General features: G+C 39.6%; 1 protein-coding gene across 6 annotated transcripts in view; it reads left to right on the plus strand.

The window, feature by feature from the left end:
- ARHGEF28 (Rho guanine nucleotide exchange factor 28) overlaps positions 1–27,211 on the plus strand; it is a 318,682-nt gene that overhangs the window by 283,529 nt on the left and 7,942 nt on the right. For all 6 annotated transcript variants that reach the window (XM_047863854.1, XM_047863859.1, XM_047863847.1 and 3 more), the window contains 2 exons: positions 4,108–4,596; positions 5,881–6,181. In XM_047863854.1, coding sequence (XP_047719810.1) covers positions 4,108–4,596; positions 5,881–6,181 — 790 coding nt within the window. The remainder of the gene's footprint in view (positions 1–4,107; positions 4,597–5,880; positions 6,182–27,211) is intronic.

The following is a 27,211-nucleotide window of genomic DNA, read 5'->3' on the forward strand; positions in this document are numbered from 1 at the left end:
TGTCCCAAAAATAAATAAAAACGTTGAAAAAAAAATTAAAAAAAAAATTATTTTATACATGCTCTTCCATAACATGTACTTTGCTACATGTTCAGCTCTTACTCTGTAGCACAGTATTTAGAGGCTGTATAATATTCAAGTCTATGGAATTTGTCCAGTTCTTTTTATTATTATTAGTTTTTAAAGTTTATTATTTTGAGAGAGGGAGAGAGAGAGGGAAACAAGGTGAGCAGGGGAGGAGCAGAGAGAGAATCCCAAGCAGGCACTTGTCAGTGTCTACACCGTCAGTGCAGAGCCTGATGCGGGGCTTGGACTCACGAACTGCAAAAGCATGACCAGAGCCGAAATGAAAAGTCTGATGCGTAACCAGCTGAGCCACCCATGCACCCCAGAATTTGTCCGATTCTTCATAGCTATACTTCTGTAGGAAGTCTGTTAGATATTCTTGTATATTAACCTCTTAACATAGCTGCATGTTTCTTTAGGATAAATGGCTAAAATTATTTTTTTTTAGGTTTTTAATAGGTATTACCCAAATAATCCTATCAACACCCCCTGTCTCCTTCTCCTCAGTTTAAAAATAGGTCAAGGTGTCTGATGATCTTAATTTTCATTTCTTTGATTACTGTTGAAACTAAACTCCCCCCGGCCACTGGCTTAGTAGCCATTCATGCTTTGTATCTTTTACCTGTTGAATATTAATAGAAAATAAAGTTGGGTGCCAGGGTGGCTCAGTCATTAAGCATCTGACTTTGGCTCAGGTCACGATCTCACAGTTTGTGAGTTGGAGTCCCACCACATCGGGTGAACACAAGTCCCACTTCAGGTAAAAACCTGACCCTGGATGAGCCTCACTTCTCTCTCGTTGTCTGCCCCTTATAGGGTGCGCGCGCGCGCGCTCTCTCTCTCTCTCTGTCTCTCTGCCCCTTGCTCACTTTTGCCCTCTCTCTCTCTCTCTCAAAAGAAAAAAGTTAAGTATGACTGTAAGTTTTCACCAGAAAAAAGTGTAAAGTCATGCTCCATTTAATGTTTTCTTATATGTATTTTGACCGCATCAAGACTTCTTTTATGTCTTATTGATCATGTATCTATTGTTCTGGTAGCACTACCTTAATAATTAAAATTTTGGATTCTATTTGAATATATTATGGTGATGATCTCTTCTTGTTCTTTTCTTTACTCATCTATATATTCTTTCATAAGAGATTTGACTCACTCTGGCAAGTTTCTTACCCTTGTACCAGGACTGATTAATTAAAATTTCCTATTTATGAATGAATTTGGGTAGAATTGTCACCTCTGCAGTAATTAGTGTCCTCTTGGGGAAAATGGTGTTAGTCATCTCTTATTTTAGATAAAAGGAAGATGTTTCTGTTTCAACAGTTCTATTCTTTAGAATACTCCAGGTAGAGGGGCGCCTGGGTGGCGCAGTCGGTTAAGCGTCCGACTTCAGCCAGGTCACAATCTCGCGGTCTGTGAGTTCGAGCCCCGCGTCAGGCTCTGGGCTGATGGCTCGGAGCCTGGAGCCCGTTTCTGATTCTGTGTCTCCCTCTCTCTCTGCCCCCATGAATGGGGGTTCATGCTCTGTCTCTCTCTGTCCCCAAAATAAATAAAAAATGTTGAAAAAAAATTTAGAATACTCCAGGTAGAAAGTTAAAATTTGAAAGTAATGAGATTATGGTTATTCTTCAGTACTTACATCATTTTATTTTCTTGGCTTACACTTTGTCTTCTGGAAATGTATTAAGTAACTGTGGCAATAGCAAGCATCCTTGTGCTGTTCAAGATGTAGTGGGAGTACCTTTGGCGTCTGACATTAAATATGCTGGTCTGGGATAGCTGGCCTTTGAGTTGATAGATCATGTAAAACAAACGTCCCTTTTATATTTTAACGGGAAAATGGATATAGTTTGAGGACAGTTCATTAACTTTTGGGAGATGAAAACACTGAAGATCCCAGCTTGTGTTGCCTGATGAAGACACTGACAGGTCACTGGTCTTCTTGTCAACCTTGCATGGGACCCTGTGTGGGTTCAACGTTCAGAAAAGCTGACCTAAATGACCTGGTGTTTGCACCACATGAGATTGAAGGGAGGTATTGAATTCTCCAGTGTCTTCTCTTAACCTCAGCTTTTGAGCTTGTCTGAGGATGTGGGCTCTGAAAGATTTCTATTCAGGGAGCATTCACCTCTTGTGAAGCTGTATCTCTTACATATGATTGAAATTTTTACCTGAGCATTTTCAAATCAGATGAAAATGAAACTTGATCCCTATATTAGGAGAGCAGAGTTGGAGATAAGGTATGGGGAAGGTGGAAGGGAGAAGACAAAGAAAAGTTGAGAGAGTAAATTGGGAATTTTCCTAAATTTGAAAGCAAGTGCTGTTCTCTTTGCCAAATATAAGGGTCAACTGTACGTGTGAAAATGAATATCCAGTCTCCACATTCCACCTCGATGCTAGAGACGAGAGTGGTCTCATCTCAAATGCTAAGCAGATGTGAGGAATGCTTCATGGTAGCCTTTAACTAGCCTGGTATAAACTTTTCATGAGCACTGTACTTTCCTATGGTAGTTTGGGCATATAAAATACTGGATGTTCGTTTGTTTTGCTATACTGATGCCCTTGAAATTTATTAGAATTAATAAATGTACAGTCTACAGTTGAACTAAGTCAGCAGAATCCTGAATGGTTTCTTATTTATGTGCCAATTATTTCATATTTAAAGATAAAGTAATTACTATTTTCAATGATAATCGTTCTCTTTTTAATAACTTCTTAAAGATCTTAAATATCCATGCGAATTTTGGAATTGTTTAAGTAAGTTTTCAAGGTTAAAAACATGAATTTTATTTCAGAAGGCCCCAGCAAGTACATTTTTGAATCTTATTTCAAGACAAGTGCCAATTTAAAATTTACTTGAGTTCTTTAACCTTCAAAAGTGCAGGGAATTGTTGCTCTAACAAAGAACTACTAGTCAAATCCCCATCTTACCAGCATCTGTTACATGGGCAGTTTTCAAAATTCTTAGGAAAGAAAAATGTGAATTTATTCCTAGGAGACTAATAATTTCTCATAATGAGTCAAAACACACATACATACCCAGTATGTGGCCATTTTCAATTTGTCCCTTTTGTGCTTCTTTGTGCTTTAAATGGGAACTTTTAAAATTAAAAGCTTCCAAGGGCATTCACTGAGTTGTTTCTTTCTTTCTTTCTTTCTTTCTTTCTTTCTTTCTTTCTTTCCTTCTTTCTTTCTTTCTTTCTTTTTTTTTTTTGGTTTTGTGGAATCCTTCCAAATCTTGGCAATTATTTCCTGTGAATGCTGCCAAACTTTTCATAGGCAGATACCGTAACTCCAAATGTTTTTTTAATCTGGTTGGTAATGTCCTCTGGGCTTTAGAGTATCTATGTTCCCTTAATCATTCCAGCCTCCTGTTAGCAATCTATTAAACAAATGAATTTCGGCTTAGGACTTTACGTATGACCTTCCTGCTGTAATACAAAGAAATAACAGTAACGAGATAGCTTTACCACTTACGTATCTCCTAAATATGAAATTAACGGCTGTTCTCGGGCATTATGTTATAAAAAGATTATTTACCAAAAGTCTCCAAGTGGTTGACTTTTATTTTTGTGTTTTCATGTATGTAATGTAGCTTAAGTAATTTCTGGTTTGGGACTCAACGGATACTACCAGGTTTATATAGAATCTTAAATTCTCATGAATTATTGAGTGGAGAGACCTCAGAGAATGAGACATAGAGCAGGAATGCAGTCTTGTGAATTTATGTACTGAATTCTTATTCAAAAGACTTGCTTAAATATTACCAAATAGCCAGCAACAAGCCACATTTCCAAAAGAAGGGATGAGTATTGCTTTTGTGCTTTTTTTTTTTTTCTTTTGTGTATTAATTCCCAAATGGTACTGCTAGGCAATGTGGATAAGCGTATTTGGGAGGTTAAGGTCAGTCTTTGAAGATAACTTAGAAAAAGGACAGAACATTAAGGGGAAATAATTTGGTCGTGCTTTTTGTGTCTAGAGGTAGTTCCCACCCAAAGCCCAAGCCCTCGGAAGCCGTGACCGTTTTCCTCTCCCCTGCTCTGACAGGCGGCCTTGACCATTCAGGATAGCCACATCCAGGTCCACAAGCTGGTTCTCCGGCAACAGGAGAGCCTCTCCCCAGGCCCGTCTTTTCGAGGGGGCCCGCTCTTTCAGGACCAGGAGAAGGCCCGCCACCTGGAGAAGCAGCGGGAAGAGCTGGCCAACGTCTACAAGCTCCAGTACGAGTTCCAGCAGGATCAGCGGCGCTGGCACCGCAGGTGCGACCAGCAGCAGCGGGAGCAGGAGGCCAAGGCGAGCCGGCTGCGGGAGCGCGAGAGGGAATGCCAGTCCCAGGAGGAGCTGCTGCTGAGGAACCGCGGGGAGCTGGACCAGCAGCTCCAGGAGTACCAGCAGAACCTGGAGCGGCTGAGGGAGGGCCAGCGCCTGGTGGAGAGGGAGAGGGAGAGGATGCGGGTCCAGCAGAGCCTGCTGTGTGGCTGGAAACACAGTCGGCAGAGTAGCCTTCCCGCAGCATTTTCTCCAGGAAGCACAGAGGTACGGGCCTTCTGTGCTTGTGGAATTGGTGTGTAAGGCAGCTTCTCAAAGACAGGTTCAGTCGTGGTCATTCCTGCGACATTGACCGGATCCGGTATCTGCCATTTTGCTGTGGCGTTAAGAGCTCACAAGAATTAATCTATAGGTAGCAGAAATGAGGAACCTGGTGCCCGGGTGTCCCGGTCAGTTAAGCGTGGGACTTCAGCTCAGGTCACGATCTCACGGTTCGTGGGTTCGAGCCCCGCGTCGGGAGCCTGCTTCAGACTCTTCTCCCTTGCTCACTGCCCCTCCCTCGCTCACACTCTGTTTCTCAAAAACGAATAAACTTTAAAAAAGTATTTAAAAAAAAAGAAATGAAGAAGTTTTAGGGAGACAGGCATAGAAATCTTGGCTCACGCTACAGAAATTTGAAAAACCTAGGTCCTGTTTGGATCAAGGGCTTGTTGTACCCTGTGATGCCCTTATGCAAGGGAAGAAACAAAGAAACAAGTCTTCCAGGAAGGCAAGGTTTGTCCTAAGGCATGCTCACCGTGAGCGTGCTGCCTTTCCTGTACTTGAAAGACCTCTTTTCTTGATCGCGCCTTCAGAGTTTTATATAGATATACCTTTTAGCAGATTAATTAGCTGTTAATGTGCATCTTTGGGTACTGAATTCAGCAGGTATGATACTATTCTGTTACTCTAATTTTATTGTTTTGTACATTGACGTATTAAATTTGAAACCTGTTTGTTTGACTAATAGTCAACATGAGTATGCTAATTAGTGGCTGGGCCGGATATTAAATCTTTTTAAAGATGGTCTTCCATTCGTACACCTTCTACTCATGTTTGACAGTGCCCTTGTTCCGGGAATTTGCTGCACTCTGTGCACATAAATACTTTTTACTGATAGTGCATAAAGTTGTAAAACGTGATAAGATTATAAGAAAGATCTGTGATGCATACGATTGTCCTTTCGAGTTGGCTAAATTACATTTATGGCAAATACCTCGTGTATGTGCATATATTTTCAACAATTTATTTAGCCAAATTGAAAAATGTTGTGCTCTCTGAAAGTGGTAGCATGCCCGCTAGGTTCTTTTGTTTGTTTTTTGCTTTTGTTTTTAAAGATAGGCTGGACACGGCGAGTTGAAGTTTTGGTCCGAGCTCATTTAAAGGGGGTGGGAGGAGGTCTAATGCTCTTATTAAAATCTTGATGGCTAGAACTATTAGAAATAAATACTTTACGAAACTTGCACAAATTGCTGGAGAAATTACTGTACTTTTTTACATTTTCTTACACAGGTAATGGAACTTCATCGATCCGAGAGTTTGTGTCATGAAAATTCATTCTTCATTAATGAAGCTTTAGTACAAATGTCACTTAACACTTACAACAAATCGACTCCATCGGGTGTCCATCAGGATGCCACTTATCCCCAGAATATATCTAATTCGGATTTGGTAAGGACTAGTGAAAATCAAGTAGACCTCCACCTGGACGTTTCTCAGCCCTTGGATGTCAACCATGAACTGTGGACAGCTGCTGGGTCCTGTCATCAGATACCCCCTCTCCACCAAAGCAGCAAGGATTCTTGTAAAAATGGTAATTAATGCTTTAAACATCATCTGTATAGTTTCAGCAAGAAGCTGTTTGTCTGAATGGTTGGCTCTTCTTCAGAGTGAATCAAAGTGAGCCCTAGAAAGGGAATAAACTGGTTCTGATGACCTGGAGTTTGTGGCATAAACTTCTTTTTAGTGAAGTCTGGGCCATCTTCTAGCCAAGTTGGAACATGGTTAGAGGGCTTTGAGGATGTCACCAAGGTGTAAGAACCAGACAGTGTTTTCAGATCTGTGGGTTAAATGATAGATACCAAGTTGCTTCACTTTTAAGGTAAAGTTATTCCTCACCGTAGACCCTACCACGTCCCGATACTCATAGTCGGCTCTCAGAAATAAAAGATATAGACAGGGTTTGTGTTAGGACTTTATGGCCTATCAGGGCAATTTCCTGTAACGTTAGTGAAATCTCTCCTGCTATTAAACACCTCAAAATGAAACTGTTAACATCATTTGTCATTGTTAAAAAAAAAAAAAAAAGTGTTGTGTCTCCATAAGTACCTCATAATAACACAATTTGCTAATCCCATTAAAGCATTTGCCAAATATAAATGAAAGGCAGCTCCAGTTACCAACTCCACATGAATCCAAGTGATTTAAATCTATGTCTATTATAAATTGTTTTCTAGGGGATATGAAGTAGGGAATGAGAAGAACTTGAAACCTCTTTACCGAAAAACAGATGGCACGCAATAGAATAAACAAATGGCTGGCCACATGGATGTGAAATAAATCACTGACAGCAAAATCTTTCAGAAACATAAAACAAGCAATAGTGTAGAGATCTTCAGAACTTGACACAGATTTGTTTCTATACTTTATATATATTCTTAGTTTGGTAGTGGGATAATTTCTCAGCGAAGGAAAGTTTCGAAGGTACTCAGCCTCTCTGAGAACTAGAGAGTGACAATTCCGACACTGCCTGAGAGCTGATAGGTGACGGATCCAAAAGTTGTGAATTTTTAATAGTGGATGATAATTTGCCTTATTTCGTGACTGCTGTAACATTCTGATTTCTTGTCAGTATGTAGGAGAGAATGAAATCCTTCTTTGAAGCTTCATTTCAAACATCCTCCGAATAAAAACAAATAAACTGGAATGGTTCGTTGAGATTTTTTTAAATAGGTAGAATTTAGAGAACGTGACCCCTTTATTATCTTGCAACTTTAGTATTGTGGAGACCCCATTGAAGAATGCTTTTTCTAGGTGACCGTTGCTTTGCTGTGTTGATTCATTAAGTTGCTTTTGACAGTGTTTTTAATGTTGTTGGCAGTGTGGTTTCGCATACCGGCTTTGGTATAATTCAAAAACTCAGTGTGAGTTAAACCACATTCAGCTTTTGTTTAAAAGCAGCATCTCTCTCTTTTTTGTATAGCTCCCATCTTTTTCTTTTGACTTGTGCTTCAAAGGATGAAGCTTTTAAACATTTGGCAGCACACTTGCAGGAGATAGAAAATGTACTAAGGAAATAAACAGTGATTATATCCAAAACCAGCCTCTCCACATGTAAGAAATTAGAGATAGCCGAGGGAAATGCTGAGAAAATGTACTTATGCTTCAGTTATCGTGTGTCCGGCGTAGGCCAAGGACACCGAGGACATTGGCAAAAGAGAGGAAAATCAACCTTGGCCTGAATCTCTCAGGAACATCCTGGTGTGTGTGTAAGTAGGGATTAGATCAGAATGCAATGTGTGCTGTTAAGCACTAGAGTTTTGCAACTAGTCAAAAAAAAACCCAACCCTGTTTATATTTGTTTAGGTAAACGTGATAAGCACTTTCTGGAGGAGAGACGGGGAAGAGATTAGGAGGTGATAGAGAAGTGGAATGAAAATTGGATATACGTTCTTAAGAGGGTTGTCAGGGCCAGATAAAATTGTTCCAACCACTCTCGAGCTTTCACAGCTTTTAAAATTGAAAGTAGCACAAAATAAGCTGCTGATGGTGCTCTCGCCTGACTCCCGCACCCTGGGGTGGGGCAAGGGGGAGGCTCTGGGCTGGCAGAGGCGGAGGCGGGCCCAGGATGTACGGATGGAGAGAATCCCAGTCTGGTGCCCGAATTAAGGGCAAGGCAGCGTCAGCGTTCCCTGGCACATTTTGCCGCTGAATCTCTGGGTTAGTGGTCATTCAGTGACCACCACTGAGGACCTGTGGCTCACGATATCCTGATGAACATTTGCCTCTAATGCTCTTGGCTGGTGTGTTTGTTAAATGTGCATTTAGCCATGTTTCATTAATGCCGTGCTGAGGATTTTACCCTTAGGCTTTAAGGTCAGCCGTATTAAGATACCTACTTAAAGAATGGTTTGCTCTTTTGTGTGCTCCGATACCGTGTCCATATGATCAGCTCAGATCAGCGGAAATGTGAATTTCTAGCACAGTAAGCCGGACGGGAAAAGTTGTGTGTCAATTAAATTCTTGCATGTGTTTAGACGTCCCGTAGATGGGAATTTTCATTGGTTTGTTCAGTTCAGTTTCACCAGCCACTTTATCGTGCTCTGGTTGTAAGTGGATTTTGAACTACCCTTCCACCACTTGCCTCCACCACCAATTATATGACACCCCATTTCAAGGACTGGACTACGGTTCTCCATGGAGAAATCATTTGATGCAACAGTCCACTGAGATGCCTCTGTTCTTATCTCCATTTGGGAGGAGGACCTGAGGTATAGTCACTTGGTCCCAACAGCTGGTGAATGGTAGAGCCCCAGATGGAGCCCAAGAAGACTGGCTCTGGAGCCCATGCTCTTCACCATTACACTGCACATTGTTAATTTCTAGAAAGCTGTTTTGAATTGTGCTTTTTATAGAAGTTGGAGTAGAAGTGGAATAAATGTTGCCGTAATGCCTGGCAGGATGTTCACAATTACAGCCAGTTGTGGTGGTGGTTTTCTTCTCCTTCCTTCCTTTTTAGCATTACCATTTGGAAAATGTTTCTAGATATTTGGGATCGTGGTGGCCAGTGCTTGCATGGATTCTGAGCATCTTCAGATACCATACATACCCTTCAGCTTCACTGTTTTCCCATAAAACGCATTTTCTTTTTTTTTTTTCTAGTTTTATTTTTCCCAGTATATGAAGTTTATTGTCAAATTGGTTTCCATACAACACCCAGTGCTCATCCCAACAGGTGCCCTCCTCAATACCCATCACCCACCCTCCCCTCCCTCCCACCCCCCATCAACCCTCAGATAAAACACATTTTCTTAAAGAGCATTTGCTTCTCTAATGTTACATAATAAAAACTCCATGTTGGGGGTGCCTGGGTGACTCAGTCAGTTAAGCATCCAACTCTTGATATTGTTCAGGTCGTGATCTCAAGGTCATGAGATCGAGCCCCGGGTTGTGCTCTGTGCTGTGTGTGGAGCCTGCTTGGGATCCTCTCTCTCTCTGCCCTTCCCTTGCTCGTGTTCTCCTTCTGTCTCTCAAAATAAACAAACATTAAAAAATAATAATAACTCCATGTTATTTGTAAATATTTTTTAAGTCAGCACCTTAACTCTACTCTCCAATTTTGGAAGCTGTTTCGTGAACACAATTCTTGGGTGTTTGAATATTGAATCCAAATTGGAGTTTGATTTTGTTTACGGTGGAAGAGATGGTTGTTTTAAGAACTTAATCTGTACTCAGGGACACAAACTACTAGAAGACTATAAGACTACAGCAAATTTGAATTTCTTTAAACAATATAGTCCCTGTAGGACAAGTGCTGTGTAATTGGACCCATGAAATACTCAACTTTACTATTCTTCTTAAAGGCAAAACAGATAATTTATTTCTGTGATTTTTTTTTTTTTTTGCCTCTTACCTTTAGAATTCTAGAACTATTTGGTGTCTCTATTACTTTACATTTGATTTTTTTTTCATTAAATACCAGGCAAAACACTCTATGGTATGGAAATTAGTATGAAATCTTCTTAGTCTCCCTTTTCAGTTATATTTTTATCTGTACCTCACTATTTTGAGGTTGCCTGGAAAGTTTCTTTTCATTATAGTTAAAGCATTATGGTTTTGCCATGCACATGATAAAATTTAAATCAAGAGCCAAATTTTATGCATTAGTCATGTTGCTATTGGAAGAAGAATAATTTTATTAAATTTGGATTCCGAAAGAGTGTTTCCCTTTATTACACATTAGGATTTGGTGCCTATCAAAGTATTATCAAAATTCAAAGCATTGTATTCAGAATATTTCATCTTGGCAGTGTTGTTGTTTTTAATACAGCTGTGTTAAACTTTCATTGGTGTGTTTTTTACATAAGGAAAGAAAATAGAAAAATTTCCAAATAAAAAGCTAAACTGTAGTTAGTATTTAGGTAACAGTTTTTAAGAAGTGAGTGTATGATAATTTCTCATGTTTTTAAAATATCCCCTAATTCAGAAATGCGCACCCTATTTGTGTAATCTGTGTGGAAAGAAGGCTGGCCAACAACCTTCAGGCAGTTTCTCAAAAAAAGTGAAACTGGCAATGGAGAGTATAAGCTTCAAGGACCAAAGTGTATTTGAAAGGAGGGGTGTATTAGTTTGCTAGGGCTGGTGTAATAAAGTACCAGACAGGGAGGCTTAAACAAGAGAAACTGATTTCCTCGTGGTCGTGATTCTAGTGGCTGCAAGTCTGAGATGGAGATGTTGACACGGTTCGTTTTGCTGAGGGCCTCTCTCCTGGCCTTCTAGAGTGCTGTCCTCCTCCTGTGTCTTTGCTTTGGTTTGTTCCCATGCATGTCTGTGTCCTAATCTCCTCCTCTTTTAAGGACACCAGTAATATTGGTTTAGGTGATGACCAATCACCTAGGTCATGCTGATGACCTCACTTACCTCTTTGAAAGCTCTATCTCCAAATATATTATGAGGTAATGGGGGTTAGGAGTTGAGTATGTGAGTTTGGAGGTGGGGAATACAGTTTAGCCCTTAACACAGGATAAAATAACTGTTTTTCTCATGGCAATAGTTGTAGGTATCGTGAAGGCTTTTAATTTTTTTTTTAATGTACCAGAGTTGAACTATAATTTAACTACATTGTGAGCCTTATTTACTTGGTTAGGGGAGTGAATTGAACTTGGAAAAATTGTGCTAAATAATCTATATCTGCTTATTGATGTATTATCAATCCTGAATGTCAACACATAGAAAGTGGGTCAGAAAATATTGAGTCTGTAGATTCGTTGGACTGTATTTCCAAACATAGGTCCTAATTAAGGAGCTTTGGGAATTTTGAGCTCTCTGAATGAGAGGGATAGTAAATGCTTTTGTTTTGAGTTGCTTAAGTGAACCAAAAATGGAAGGGTTGAGAACATTCATTATGACATCAACTTATTGTCTAGATAGATCTATGGGAGTTTATAGAAGTCAACACTGGGGAGTCACTGGGCAACTCTTTTTCCTGTGGAATTTTGACTATCACTTTGGGAACATTTTTAAGGAAATCACAGTATTACTTGCTCTCGGTAATCCACGCCATGGCAAGACTATAAAGAACTGGACTCAGAGGCTTAATTTTAATGTTTCTCACTGACAAGTGTAGATGATTGACTTTCCCCTTTTGCAGATTTTGTACCAGGAAAGGGAAACATGCCATTTGCTTGTAGAGCCTGGTGAGCCCCCGGTGCTGACTGCCAACTTCCTGATTGCATAGTTCTCTGGGGGAAGGTTGGCTGTGTGAGCCAACTGGGCCAAGGCCATCCCGCCTTAGCACGTAGAGCCCAGTACACAGCAGGAGAGTAAAACAGCAGGTGGGTGGATTCAGAGGCAGCCAGCCAGCCATGTGGCTGCCTGTTCATTCCCACCCTGGGCTCCAATTTGGTTTCAACAAGCTGCTGCAGTTGAGTCCACTCAGTATGAATGATTCCAGAGGTTAGGCCTAGCCTTGGGTCATCCTTAGCTTAAGACACGAAAAAAAAAATACTTCCATGTAAATAGAGACATAAATGTACATATCAACCTAAATGTGGTCTATGGTCTACACATTTTACCTTTCCGGTACAGTGTGGCTTTATTCTCACAGTGATTAAGGGTTGGGTTTGGAAGGGAAGTTTGAAACCGTTCATGTATTTAACATACCTGAAGGATAAGCGGTGGTCCTGTCCGTCTCATTGAGTCCTGAGACAGTGATCCAAAACTAGCAAACGTTTCCCTTCCACAGATCAGAATTTGGGACTCCTGTTATCACCCGTCTGTCTGTCTTGCAATGGAGGTTCCATTTGGTAGGGCTTGCTTCAAATGTGAAGTGTTCAGCTGAGGACTGTTAATTTATGTCTGCCTAAGAAGAATATGACCATCTGGCTCAGTAGGTGGCAAACTTTTTCTTAAAGGACAACGTAGTGAATGTTTCTGTCTTTCCAGAATATCAGGTCTTTGTCGCATATGGTCAGCTCTGCCATGGTAGCTCAGAAGCAGCCACAGACAATGTGTAAAGAATGAGATTAGCTGTGTTCCAGGAAAAGTTTATTTATAAAAGTGAGTTGTTTTTTTTTTTAATCCACTTCAGTTGAAAAGGTTATACTCCTTCTTTTGGAATTTCATCTCAATTCCCTTGTGGTTGAATTAATAATGGAATCTGGAACTTCATGGCACTTAAAAACATTTGAATTCATGGTCTTATTTGTTCTTTACAGCAGTCTTGTGACAGTTAATGTCGCTGTTTTTCAAATAAGGCGATTTTGTCTGTACTTTTTGTTGAGTCTCTGTGAAAAGATGAATTTAGAAAGATAGAGTTGAACGGTTGGAGTTGAAGGCTGGTGGCTTAAAACTTGGAGAGACTCCCCGCAGCCCCCTACCGTCCTGACCTCAGATCCACATTCCTGTGATTATGTCATGGAGGGCTATCCTCTAACTACGAGGCTACATTTAGAGAAGTAAGGTGTCATAGGTGGGATTGGTTGCTGGAACCATGGTTACTATAGCTGACTGTGCCTCATGGTTTCTGAAAAAATGCAATAAAAGTATGAATTCCTCTGTTCGAAGATTCTCATTTGGTAGGACATGGATGAGGCTACACATTGGTGTATCTAAATTCTCCTTAGGTGATTGCAAAGCAGCCAGCCTGTACCCTTTCCCTGGTGTGCTGGGCATGATGTTCAAGAACCTCAGCTGAAACACTAACTCTCATTCCTATGGCTACATGATTTCTAAGCCTTCGTTTCCCATCTGTACAAATTGGAAGGATGTGTTAACAGAACTAAAGGGGAAAAAAAGGCGTGGCATGTCTTGGGATCTGAAGAGTATCTGCTTCCTTCCTACCTTCTGGAAATAGTTCTGATTGTGATTCAGGGCTTGTGTGCTGTTTCCTAAATGTCGCTAAAGCCAGTAAGATTTATTTGTTTTTCTTTATTTTTTTAATTAAAAATTTTTTTAATGTCTATTCAGTTTTTAGAGACTGCGTGAGCAGGGGATGGGCAGAGAAGGAGGGAGACACAGAATCCGAAGCAGGCTCCAGACTCAGAGCTGTCGGTGCAGAGCCCGACATGGGGCTCAAACTCACGAACCGTGAGATCATGACCTGAGCTGAAGTCGGCCGCTTAACTGACTGACCTGCCCAGGTGCCCCATAATTGTTCTTGTTTTGTTTTTTTGTTTTTTAGAGAGCAAGTGCGACTGAGGAAGAGGGGCAGAAGGGAGAGGGGAGAGAGAGAGAGAGGGAGAATCTCAAGCACACTCTATGCTCAGCATGAAGCCCAACACAGGGCTTAATCCCATAATACTGGGATGATAACCTAATCCAAAATCAAGAGTCAGATACTTGGGGTGCCTGGGTGGCTCAGTCAGCTAAGCGTCTGACTTCGGCTCAGATCATGATCTCATGTTTTGTGAGTTTCAGCCCTGCATTGGGCTCCCTGCTGTCAGTGCAGAGCCTGCTTCAGATCTGCTGTCTCCCTGTCTCTTCCCTTCTCTCCCATTTCAAAAATGAATAAGCATTAAAAAAAAAAAAGTCAGATGCTGAACCAACTGAGCCACCCAGGCGCCCCCCAGTAAGATTTAGATTGTGAACAAAAAAGACCTAAATAGGGGAACTTTTTTAAAACTCAGAATGGAAATCACTTATTAAGGGTAACCGTGTTTCTGTATCGGTCTGAGAGGAGGTGTTTGTTACATGTCACCAGAACTGTCCTGCGAGGTAGTCTCAACAGCAAAGCGTTTAGCTTCCCTTTGTTCTTTTCTGTAGAGGAAGAATTTACATCAGTCAGCTGTGTTTCCAGAACCAACTGAAAGAAATAACTCTGGCAACAAGACTGAAAAATCTCCATTTGGGATACAGAGCTGCCATAGCTACAGAATATCCAACCCTAATTGGTTGCATCATGTCAGTATGTGCCCCGGAAATCTTGTACTTGAGTTCCCTGAGTAGGTTTTTCTACTAGAAAGAAGTGTTGAGAACGGCCAACAGTATTTTGGTTTGAATCATTCCTCACTTTAAAATTTAAAAATAGGGCTTTGGCTTCTGATCTTAATCTCCTTTTGAGTTTGGTTACTCTGAATCAACTTGTTCTTATTAGTCCTGGATAAACTGATAAAAATCAAGGTTCAGAATTACCAGGAAGTACCTCTTATTAGCACTCATCATAATTTGAATTAATTACATGTGTAATAATTTAATGTCTGTCTGCTCCAGTATAGAATGAGCTTCATGGGGTTGGGGAACTACATGTGTCTCCTTTGTTTTTTTTTAAAAAATTTTTTTCTTCAACGTTTATTTATTTTTGGGACAGAGAGAGACAGAGCATGAACGGGGGAGGGGCAGAGAGAGAGGGAGACGCAGAATCGGAAACAGGCTCCAGGCTCCGAGCCATCAGCCCAGAGCCTGACGCGGGGCTCGAACTCACGGACCGTGAGATCGTGACCTGGCTGAAGTCGGACGCTTAACCGACTGCGCCACCCAGGCGCCCCTGTGTCTCCTTTGTTAAATGCTCTATCAGAAGCACCAAGCACACGGTTTGGCATATAATGAACATCGGATAAATATTTACGACCTGAATGAAGGAGTTAAGGCCCGTACTCTGTAGCAGAAGTGATGGAGACTGTGAGCTTGAGCCACACAGCTGGACTTTACTGAGACATTTCAAGAGGTTGAGAAAAGACAGAGTTAGATGAGTATCTGGCCAGCTAACTGGATGCACTGAGCTTCAAAACATGTAAGACGGGTGTGTATTAGATGTCAGGACAACTGTATGCTTGCTTCTTGCCTTTAATACATGACTTGGATTCTAGGCAACAAACTTTAACAGTTATCAACTTTTCTTCCTTATTAATGTTGAAATGAATTTGTTTACTGATGTACAGTCCTATTTAACAGATTGTACAACTCTAGAGCATCTTTTTATGTGAGGTTTTTTTTTTCCGTGTAGAACATTATGTATAGTCCCATCCAGCCTTGGGTAGCAAATGAAAACTGAAAAAGTGAAAATGTATTCTTCGTAAAATGCTTTAATTTATTCTAAACAAGTAGAAATGAATCCTTGCTGTCGTTTAGGAAGGTGGCACAGAAACAGTTTAACATTTAACTATTTTGTCAGTAACTTAGCCTATCTGTTCACTGGGGTATTTCTTTTTTAACCGTAAAGTAGCTCAAACACCAGTAAATGAAACGTGGGCAGTTAGCTCAACATCAGCGAAATACTTTCTTAAACGCTTTTTGTTTTGCTAAATCCTATTTAACAGTCCAGTGTATTTCCCCAGACAAAACAAATAGTATTTGCTTAGTTAAATTTACTCCTAAAATGGGATCCAATTTCTCTGGCATGACTTTCTACTTGTCTGACTTAAAGTATTGCCTGAAAGATCACATATTTATCATTACAATCTTAAAATTAAGTGTGGTGGCATCTTAAGAAATATATCCCTTTGCTTTAGTCCAAACTGAAAGGCACCATATTTTCTCAAATGGTCAATTCCCAGACATAGCTGGCTGAGGGGAGACATCTTGTCCTGTTGTTTTGCACAGATTTGAGCCAGATCATAATAATACAAAAAAAAAAAAAAAAAACCCTGGGCCCGAGTTTTGATCTCTGGAGATGTTAATTTGTCATGATAAATCACTGTTGAGTTTCCTTGGATAAGGGGCCAGAGTATCCATTCTCTTTCTGGATGAGAGATTAATTCAATTTAATTTGAAATGTTAATGCTTGGTTTGAAGATTTACCTAAGGAAAAATGTAATCTTACAAAGTTTCCAGTTATGCAGGGCAGGACTCTGGGCCTTTCACCGAACAATTTCACAGTAAGGCTGTGCAAAATTTAATTATTTTTGTGATGACTCTTTTCCATAGCTCTCTTTGTGCAAATTTCATTACGCTCCAGCTTTTTCTTCCTAAAACATAACATGCTGGATGTTTGGATTAAATACAGAATATTTGGATCATCGGCCAAAAATATAGGACACTCTGCTTCTCTGGTGAATTGAGGCCATTTTGTAAGAAATGGTGCTGTAAGGCTTTGGAAGTAACGTTTACAAGCAAAACATTGGCAGAGTTTTAATTTTATTTAATGACCTGCTTCCTACCAGTGATCTTGGCACCCTGTGCAATGATTTGCAATCAATTAATCACACAGAATGTTGTAACACTGCAATAAGGGCATTGCACTCTGAGAGTCTCATAAATCCACCAGCGACAGAAAACAGAAATTGCAAGCTCAAAGACCTCTTCGTGAAAAACCCCAAATGGGGAGGTGATTTTAACGTTGTGTTTTCTGACGTGTCCTTGAAAGCCTCAGTACTTTCTTGTAGATGGTGAGTTCCTGTAGTTCCCACTTCTCAAAGATGGTTTGGCCCTAACTGGACTGTCAGTACAGGAGTCTGTAAGTGTTTGCCTCATTCACTTTAGACACTAGTCTTTTAGATGAGGGAATTCTGGATTCTTCTGAATTACTGAAGGAGGCTATGAATTCAAGGCAATAACGTTCAACTGCAGTAGGCCGTATTTTTGAAGTCTTTGTAGGAATGATTCAGGAAGGACGCATGTTTCCATCCTGGGAATACGCTGACATTTGCTAGAGGCAGATGGCAGAAGATGGGATGGTGTGATATTACAAGTCAGAGACTTGACATACTTGACTTTGCCAGAAGCTTCTGGAATCTGCATGTTTAGGATCTTAAGCTTATATTCTTGTCATTTCAGATGTGCCCTTGCAGTTAACTGCTTAGCTATGCTGTGTGTTTTTTTTTTCTTCTTCTTCTTATTTTAGCATAGTAAATATGGAACTATTAAACATTCTTAAAATTATATAAGCCTGAACTCTTGGATGTATGCATATTGTGTTGTCTTTACTTGCTTCCATATGGTTCTGTTTTGCGGATGTTCTTATAACAAGAATATGGAAGCTTAATGTATATCCCATCTGATTAAAATTGAACCCTCTTTTAAGAAACCGAAGTTTTCAGAGCTGTATTACTTCCCATGAGTAGGTTAAACTTCTGACTCTTGACAAATTTATTCCTCCCAAAGCTATACTATGTTTGATTATTTGTGAAATTATCCACATTGGCAAGTAGAGCTCATCCTCTATTTTTAGATGCTTGACGCTTCTGTTCAGCATGAGCTCTAAAATACGCTCCCAAAGTTTTGCATATGCAAACGCCTCTTCGTTGGCACAGAGACGGGATGGAGAGAACGTAACAAACATTTTGGCCAAAATGTGATGGTCTGTTAGTCGGCATGTAGTAATGAGGCCACATTTTGGATCCAAGCTCCAGTGTGAAAAAGTGCAGTCGTACCCTGATGTCTCTCTCTGGGGACTGCAGGCTCAACTCCCAGCGCTCTTGAAAGGAGAGTACGGCAATCCTGGGAATCAGGGCTGGGGGGTGGCTGTTAGCTTGCCTTTAGGGTACTTCACTGAACTGTCTTCACACATTTAAAAAAGATTTTTTTTTTTTTTTAGTTATTTCAAGCTGATCAAATAGCCTGAGGGTAATGCATTGTTAAATATCAGGTACTAAATTCATCTTTTGTGAGCCTCCGCTGCTCTGAGATGCTTTAATCAATGGAGAAAGCATGAAACTGCACTGTGTGAGCCTGAGAGCAAAGGAAGTATTGGGAAAAACCACATTAAAATTCCTCTCCTCTGAGAAGTTGTCATTCTTCCTGGTAAGAGTATGGAAGGATTTTTGCAAATGGTATTGCTAGTAAATTGAAATATTTTCCCTTTATGCTTGTCAGATAAGAGATACAGATATATTGATAGATAAATATTGCAGATATGTTTGTCAGAGTCAATCTCTTACCTACTACTTAGGATTGAGTCACACTCCCCCACAATTAAAATATTTTCTCAGACTTATAGGACTTCTATAAATTTATAATACTTTAGGTGATAGTATTGGGGATTTTTAGTTTTTTTAGATCATCTGCAAGTTGTGTTTTGTTTTGTTTTGTTTTTGGGGAATCCATTGGCCCACTTTGAGAATGTATGGTTCAGGCAAGTTCCAGAAAATGTGTTTCCTGAAGGGCTTGATTAAATGACTGAATCAACACTGACCCAGAAAAGAGTTGAAACCTGCCTGGCAATACCATTTTGGGCCAGAATGACCAAGGCCAGATATGTTCCTGAGATAAAAGTAGGTGATAGACTATTCTACTGTTTCTCAAACTCACTTTTGAAGATAGTAGAAGATAAAGGATCCACCATCTCCCACCTCCTAAACCAAGTTTCAGGAAAAATAGACTGAACATGTATTTTCTTAAGTAATGAACTTTACCTGAGTTAATCAGTTAATCAGTGCTTCATTTTTAAGTGAGGGATTTGAATGAATACATGAACAAATGAATGCACGAGGCAATGTCGTTGACTAATATTGAACAGTGGAGATGACTGACTGGCATAGTGGTTAAGACAGAGAAGGGTTGGAAATTACACCTCAGTTCATATTCTAGATCTGTCATTTGTTACCTGTGAAATTTTAAGCAAGTAGTTAACTTGATATGTTTATTTCCTTATATATAAAATTGGACTTCTGATAGTATCTGCTTTGTCCTTGGTAGAGGATTACATAAGACAAAGCATAAAATACCTGGAACTTTGGAGGTGCTCAGTGTACATAGCTTGTGTTAAGCTACACATCCTTAGGAAGACTTGAGCCACCGTACTCCTTCAAGGTGGTTGCTTTGGTGGCCTGAAAGACTTCATCTCATTTGGGTTTTGAGCTAAGAAGACCCATCTCAAAACATGTTGCATAATTCTACTGGCTGTTACTAGGTGTTACTAGATAGGTGGTTCTCATAATAATAATATTGGGAAATGCTGGCTTGGGGACTCTCCAACCTTTTCAAAACTTTTATCGTGCTCATGGATATCCACAGGTGGCGCTTCGCAAACCTTGGCAGTTAACCACAGCCTCCTCCTCTGGGGCCTAGTGTCTGGCAGGGCCCCAGAGGAGGCCCTACTATTCCTTTAAATATACTGGAAAAAAACACTGATGTAAGTGGATGTTGAGATAAATGCATTGCCCGGGGCGCACCCTTCAAATACATTTTTTCTCCCTTGGGAACAGTTGAAATCCAAATGGCATATCCCAGCATGATTTACCACATGGGTTGTCTTTTGGAAACAGAATCCAGCATGGATTTAAGATAGAGCTTTGTGTAGCCCCCAGGTCAGCACTTGAGCCTGTGGTTAAGGGTTTGTGTCCAGTCCTCTTAGAGATTTTTTTGGGTTCTCTTCCTTGGGTGTTTCCAAAGGATCCGTGTGTTGAAAGGCGGTCCTCCCTGAAGGAGCACCGGAGGCTTTGTGTTTGGGCCTGGAGGTCTGATCTGGCTTTGAACCTCTCAGCCGCCTCTCCTACTACATCCTTTCCCCACTGTGGTACAGCGGTCAGAAGTTCTCCTTGTTATGTGAAAGGCCAGGGCCCTCCTATTTTTTGTGCATCTACTTCCTCTGTCAGGAATAGCTTCTCTTCTACCCTTTTCTTCCAACCTGGCTGACTCTTGCTCACCTTTCAAGACTTAGCTCCAGGGTCACTTAGTTCTAGATGCCTTTCCGAACAGACCCTCTTAGTCTGAGTTAGGAACCTCTCGTGTATAACGTTGTGTGTCCAATGCACCCTTTTCCTCCTTTGTACCATATTTCATACGTGTTTTCCCTTTAGACTAGATGATGCTTTATATGGTTTATTTTGTTTGAGTTATAACTTACATACAGTGAAATGCCCAGGTATTAAGTCTATTCAATTAATTTTGTGGAAAGAATATCAAGGCGCAGAATATTTCCATCACTCCAGGAAGCTCCCTTCTACCCCTTTCCAACCAATCCCTACCCCCCCCCGAAGCAACCACTCCTCTGCTTTTCATCATCATAGGTTAATTTTGCTTATTATAGAATGGCATGGAATCAGATACTGTGTGCCTTCTTGTGTTCAGTTCTTTTCCTTCAGCATGCTTTTGAGATGCATCTATGACCTTGCATGAATCTGTGGTTCATCCCCTTTTATTCCTGAGGAATCTTGCCTTGATGGATTTACCACAGTTACCCATTCTTCTGTTGATGGACACCTGGCTTATTTCTCATTTTTGGCTATTATGAATAAAGCTGCTCTGAACATTCCTGTACAGGGCTTTGTGTATGTGTGTGTGTGTGAATTATGTTTTCATTCCTCTTGCGTAAATACCTAGGAGTAGAATTATTTCTGGAGTAGGTGCCTGTTTCAATTTTAAGAAACTAAAAGCATTTTCAAAGTGATTATACAGACTATAAATTTGTTGACTGTGGAGTCGAGGGCTTATTCAGGTAGGTTTCCCTTATGTCCAGCCCAGTGCAGAGCATACACTAAGCACTCAGTGAAGAGCAAATGGAAAAGAAGCTCAAACCAGTTTTCATTCTGATATACTCTCTACTAATTGACCAAAAAAAAAAAAAAAATGCCCATTAAAGGAATGATCTTAAATGTATGCCCATTAACGGAATGGAACCTGATGGTCTTAAATGTGGTTTCCTTCCAGGCAGGCAAACACAGGGGAATATAGTTCCCTTCTCACTCTGCTCCTGGAGCTACCCCTCCTTGCAGGATAGCAACACATATAGGATGTGCAGGTGAAGCCGAGGATGTAGATTGATAGGCAATCGTAGAAGGGTCCCGGTCACTGTGGCTGCCATGCTTGTTTCTCAGGTAAGAACTCCTAACCCTTCCCTCCAAGACCCTCCACAGGCTACTCTTTCATCGCATCCCCCACCTCAACTCACCTGCGCAAACTCATGGTTCAGCCAAGCTTGACAACTTTCCTTTTTTATAGCATCTAGCATTTTCTCCCCTTTGCCAGACTTGCCAATTCCAGCTGGAATACCTCCACACAGGGCCGTCTCTCCCTGTTGACATCCTGGTCGGCCTTCAAGGCTCACTTCAGATGTATCGTCCCTGAAGTTGTCCTACCCACCGAACCTGGAAGCTCACTGTCTGGAGGGTCTGTGAAGGGGTGTAGAGCTGTGGACTATATTCATCCGGCCCTGAATGGCTTTCAACTGTGTGGTCACGGGCTTTCTCAGGACACCATACTCAGTGGTCCTCAGATGTCTGTAAGGAATGAGGGCTGCTGGTCACTAAGGGACCAACTGAGGCTGCCCTTCATGATCCTTGCTCTTGGTGGCTGATTCCGTGAAAGAAGTTTCATGTCATGCTGTGGCTTCTTCTTGAGACGAGTTGTTGAGGGAAGAAAGAGGTCTATCCAGAAGGAGGGAGATCTAGTGCCAGCTTGGGGATACATGTCACCTGGTAGATACTGAAAGGGAAATTGGCTTTCTTTTTTTTTTTTTTTTTTTTTTTAAATTTAAAAAAAATTTTTTTTAACGTTTATTTATTTTTGAGACAGAGAGAGACAAAGCATGAACGGGGGAGGGGCAGAGAGAGGGAGACACAGAATCTGAAACAGGCTCCAGGCTCTGAGCCGTCAGCACGGAGCCCGACGCGGGGCTCGAACTCACGGACCGCGAGATCGTGACCTGAGCCGAAGTCGGCCGCTTAACCGACTGAGCCACCCAGGCGCCCCGGAAATTGGCTTTCTTTAGGCCCAGTGTTAGTCACAGGTCATATGTCAACAGGACAAGTATTAACAGCAAGAGCAGCTTCTTATGACATTAGTATCCATAAGAAAATTTAAAAACAATTTTCTTTAGAGGGAGATGGCTCCAAGGAGGAGAGCAGTGAATCCTGTGATATGTGTGTTTTCTTTTGATTGCTGTTTTGGTAAAATCCTTATTTTGTCTCTGTTCTGCAAACTGCCTTCTTTTCAAACCATACAATTTCTAAAAACATTTTAAGTTTAATTTCCAGAAATGTAATACAGTTCTCTTTACCCTGATAACAAACATAAATGTGAAAAGAATGCCAAGGGTGTGAAAATCTGCCTTGAACAAAACATTTTTTTCTATATATTATGTTGTGCTTTTAAAATTATAATCATTTTTGAGTGGCGTAAACTCAGAGCTACAGTTGGAAAATATATTTTGGAGTTTGGTTTCTTGGCAAATGTTACTTCAAACAAATAAGACTTACAAAAATAATGTTTCTCATTTCTAAAAAGAAAAATTGTGTTGCTATGAAAACTGTAAATACCAATTTCTCAGAACAGAAAAGGCATGTTAGTTGTTTGACATCATGTAATTTTGTAGTTGATCAAGAAAAAAATACACTCATTTGTAGACCTTTGAAGAATTGGACAACAATTTTTTTTGAAGCCCAATAATGTGATTATTCAGACGTAGTTAGAACTAGTTAGCTTGGATGTATTTAATTGCCTGCTTCTGGTTTAAAGAAATACACTAGATCTTGTATGCTTAAGAATTTTAACAGATGCTTTTCCCTTGACTGAGTCAGTAAGTAGTAAATGCAGCGTTAAAATTCTGCCTTATTCACCTGGCAATAAAGTGAATTCACTTCTCTTTCACAGTGGGTAAGGTCATGAAGCAGGCAGTTTCCAGAAAGTCAGCCTAATTGGCATAGTTCTTAGGAGCCCCTGGTCTGTCTTTCAGAGGGATTCAGTGTCATGAAAATACTGACCTATCCCTGAGTTGGAGACCTACATGTCGTTTGATTCAGTGCACTCTTAGAAAAGTTGTACCTGCTTCTTAACAGGGACTCCAGGATTTGATGATCTTAATTTTGATTTAAAAATTGAGCTTGATATTTTGTTTTTGTTTTTGTTTTTGTTGTTTTGCCTATCTAAACGTATTGTGGACAATTTCAAACATGTACATAATTGAATAGGAGTATGACAGCCAGTTAGTTACCATGATCAACTTGAAAAACTTAGGAACTTCTGGCCAATTGTGTTTCACCCAGACACTTAACCCCAACACGCCCAGTATTATTTTGAAGCAGTATTTAAAAATCATGTGTACGTATTTATTGATGCATAACATTTCAGTATTTATCTCTAAGAGATAGGGCTCTCTTTTTAAAACTGTTATCACACCAAGGGAAAAATGGAACAAAAATTCCATAGTATCAACATATAGTCAGTATTTAAATTTCCAATTGTGTGTGTGTGTGTGTGTGTACTCTTCCTAGTTTGATTTTTTTGACTCAATCCAAATATTATAATAATATATATATTATGTAATATGTAATATATAATAATATAATATATATTATATAATAATATAAGACCACATATTATACTTGGTTGCTGTGTATTTTAATGCATTTTTAATATAAAAGTTTTAACTATGAAAAATTCAAACTTACAGAAAAGTGAAGAAAAAAATATGTATCAGGCATGCATTTAACAAATGTTAACCTGTTGCCATGTTTGCTTCAGACATTTCTTTGCCTTTTTTTTTTTTAGAATATTCAATATACCGTCCCTCCCCTCATTTTTCCTTTTTTTCCCCATTTAAACAATATTCTATAATTGGTGCATATCATTTCTATTATTCTATAATTGGTGCGTGTCATTTCTATAGTATGTTTTTATGTTCTTGCTACATACATGTATGCATAAATATATATATTTTTTATATTCTATATAATGTTTGTCTTTTTGCAATTATTTTTTTTCCACTCAATGTGCATATTCATACATGTAGTTCAAATAGTTCATTTTAAACTGCTGTCTACTATTCCCTTATAGAATAAATGCCAGCTTATTTGTTACTAGTGAACAGTTAGGATGTTTCCAATTTTTTTACTCCTACAAATGATTCTCAGTAAATATCCTTTTATGCATTCCCCTTGTGTATATGAATGAGAGTTTATTTACATGATAACACTTAAAAGTGATGGGGATGTCTTTGGTTTTGCTGGGTATTATTTCTCTCTAAAGTTAAATAATTCAATTATCAGCATCTATATATGAGATTTCCAGTTTCTCCAGAACTTCCCCAACACTCAGTATTGTTAGGTTTCTAAATTTTGCCAATCTCATGGGTATGAAATGGTAACTCCCATTCTTAGAATTTGTACTTCCCTAATTACTCGTGAGATTTAGTGTCTTTGTGTATTTATTTGCCATTTAGGTTTCCTCTTTGGTGAAGTGACTATTTTTAAAGGTGTTTTTCTAACAACAGATTTTGGAATTTCAGGTGTTCAGTATTACTTATGCAGGCAAATTAATTGTTTTCAAATGGGTTCAATATGGTTTTAACTTTGAGAAATAGTTGTAGGAGAAATCGTATTTACAGTTATATGTAGATACTTTAAGATTGCAAAAGGACATTTGTGACAGAGCTAAGGTCTTTCAGGATGGAGAAAAATCAACCATATGTGCAGAAGCCACTTAAAATTATGTTGTTTTTGACTATTCTATTTTACTGAGTCTTTAACCATATATCTTCTTCATTTGCTTACTTTTTTCCTACCTCCCAACTATGTATTCCTCCATAGCTTGTGTACCTCTCAGTAACTGACCAATATTAGTTTCCACACACTCAACACGTCCGATATCTATCTGCTTCATTTTCTGTCCTTGAAATTTCCCTTCCAGGATCCTCTGTCCTCCTTTTCCAATAAGCCCTTGTTGTTCCATGCCTGCTATATAGGTGTCACCCTTCATACTCCTCCTGTGACAGATCCCGTGTGCTCAGTCTCATTTTTTATCTTTTATGACCTATTCCTTTATGTGGTGGATCTTACCTCCAGATGTTCCCAAGAAAAGCCGTAATGAAAGCACATGTTTTTCCAAATAACTAACTTGAAATGTATTTTTCACATCATTTATTTTTGCTTTTATACTTGGTTTTTATAATATATTTAGGCTTAGAATTCCAGATCAAAAATCATTCCCCTTCAGGGGCACCTCCATGGCTCAGTCGGTAAAGTGTCTGACTCTTGATTTCAGCTCGGATCATGATCTCATGGTGTTGAGCTCGAGGCCTGCATAGAGCCCCGTGTCAGACTCTGTGCTGAATGTGGAACCTTCTTAAGATTCTCTTCTCCCTCCCTCTGCCCCTCTCCCTTGCACCCTCTCTCTTTCTCAAAAAATAATTTATTCTCCTTCAGAATTTTGAACGGTTTGATTATTCTGCTTCTTAGGGTTTCTTTTGAGAAGTCTGATGTCATTCTTATTTCTAATTCTTTGTGACCTGTTCTCAATTTTGGAAGCCTTTACAGTTCTCTCTTTATCCCTTCTTGGATGAATTGTATTATATGTCTTCGTGTGGTCTTTTGTTAAAACCATTCTTACTGGTTACTTTAGACATTTTCTTTGATTGTGGGAAATTTTCTTTAAAAAAATCTTCTCATCATTATTATCTTATTGGAACTGTTTCTCGTTCATAGTTGGACCTCTTGGGTCCTCTGATTTTTCTGCTTATTCTGTGCCTGCCCCCACTTCTATTCCCATTTCTTAATGTTTTTGTTTTCCTTTCTGGGAGATTTTCTTATCCTTAACCTCCTACTAGTCCATTGACTTTTTTTAAAAAATTTTTTTTCAACGTTTTTTATTTATTTTTGGGACAGAGAGAGACAGAGCATGAACGGGGGGGGGGGGCAGAGAGAGAGGGAGACACAGAATCGGAGGTAGGCTCCAGGCTCTGAGCCATCAGCCCAGAGCCTGACGCGGGGCTCGAACTCCCGGACCGCGAGATCGTGACCTGGCTGAAGTCGGACGCTTAACCGACTGCGCCACCCAGGCGCCCCTACTTTTTTTTTTTAATTCAGCTAGCTTATTTTTAATTTCAAGAGATTTTCCTTTTTCTCTTATAGTTGATATTTTATGGAATCTTGCTTTGTAGTTGAATGTCTTTTAAATATTTCTTTGAAGATATTAGAGATTTTCTTGAGCTTCCTGTATTCTTGAGTTCTGTTTTTTTAAGTTAGGCTTGTGTCTGTATTTGCATTAGGCTCTCCCTTTCATATTCCATAGTATACCTACCATTGTGTATTGCTGTGAGAATTGAGTTGAATGTTTCACTCAAAGTCAATTAATGTTAGTGGCTTAAAGACAGAAGCCCTATAATGCAATTCTATCTTGACTGCATCCATTTGATTCTGCTGAGAAGGCAAGGGTTAGGCTAAATGAAAATTTAAGGTACTTTCAACACATAAGCATTCGAAACTGGTGATTATCAGGACTTTGAGTAGATAAATTTTTTGTATCAGGTATTCACTAATTCCTTTGGCAATATGTTTTTATACCTACTATTATTATAAACTGAAATCAACTTTGATATTGTCAGACTAAATGTATTACCTTCTATTTCTTAAATGTTACATCTTAGTTTCAGTAAACCCAAAAGGCTGAAGAATAGGAATCTAAATTACAAGAGAAACTTACCAATTCTTTCCCATCAACAAATACACCCAGGGTGTAAAAGATCTTTTCTGATTATGGTTCACCTGGGAGATGTTAAATTTTCTAGGCAAAAGCAAAGGGACATATTTGAATCTGTATCGTATCTTATAGGTAGCTATAAACTCAAATGAACCTAATTTATTTTATGAAACAGAGTCATATAAATTGTGTATCTTTCTAAATAGATAAAAACCCATACGCACACACTTGCCAATGACTTGTCATGCAGTTGCATTAAAATTGATGTAAACACATTCAGCATCCAGAGGAGGCCCCTAATTTATTGCCACAGTGTTCCATTTTTTTTCAGATGTAT

This window comes from Prionailurus viverrinus, chromosome A1, assembly GCF_022837055.1.
Source record: "Prionailurus viverrinus isolate Anna chromosome A1, UM_Priviv_1.0, whole genome shotgun sequence".
Lineage (NCBI taxonomy): Eukaryota > Metazoa > Chordata > Mammalia > Carnivora > Felidae > Prionailurus > Prionailurus viverrinus.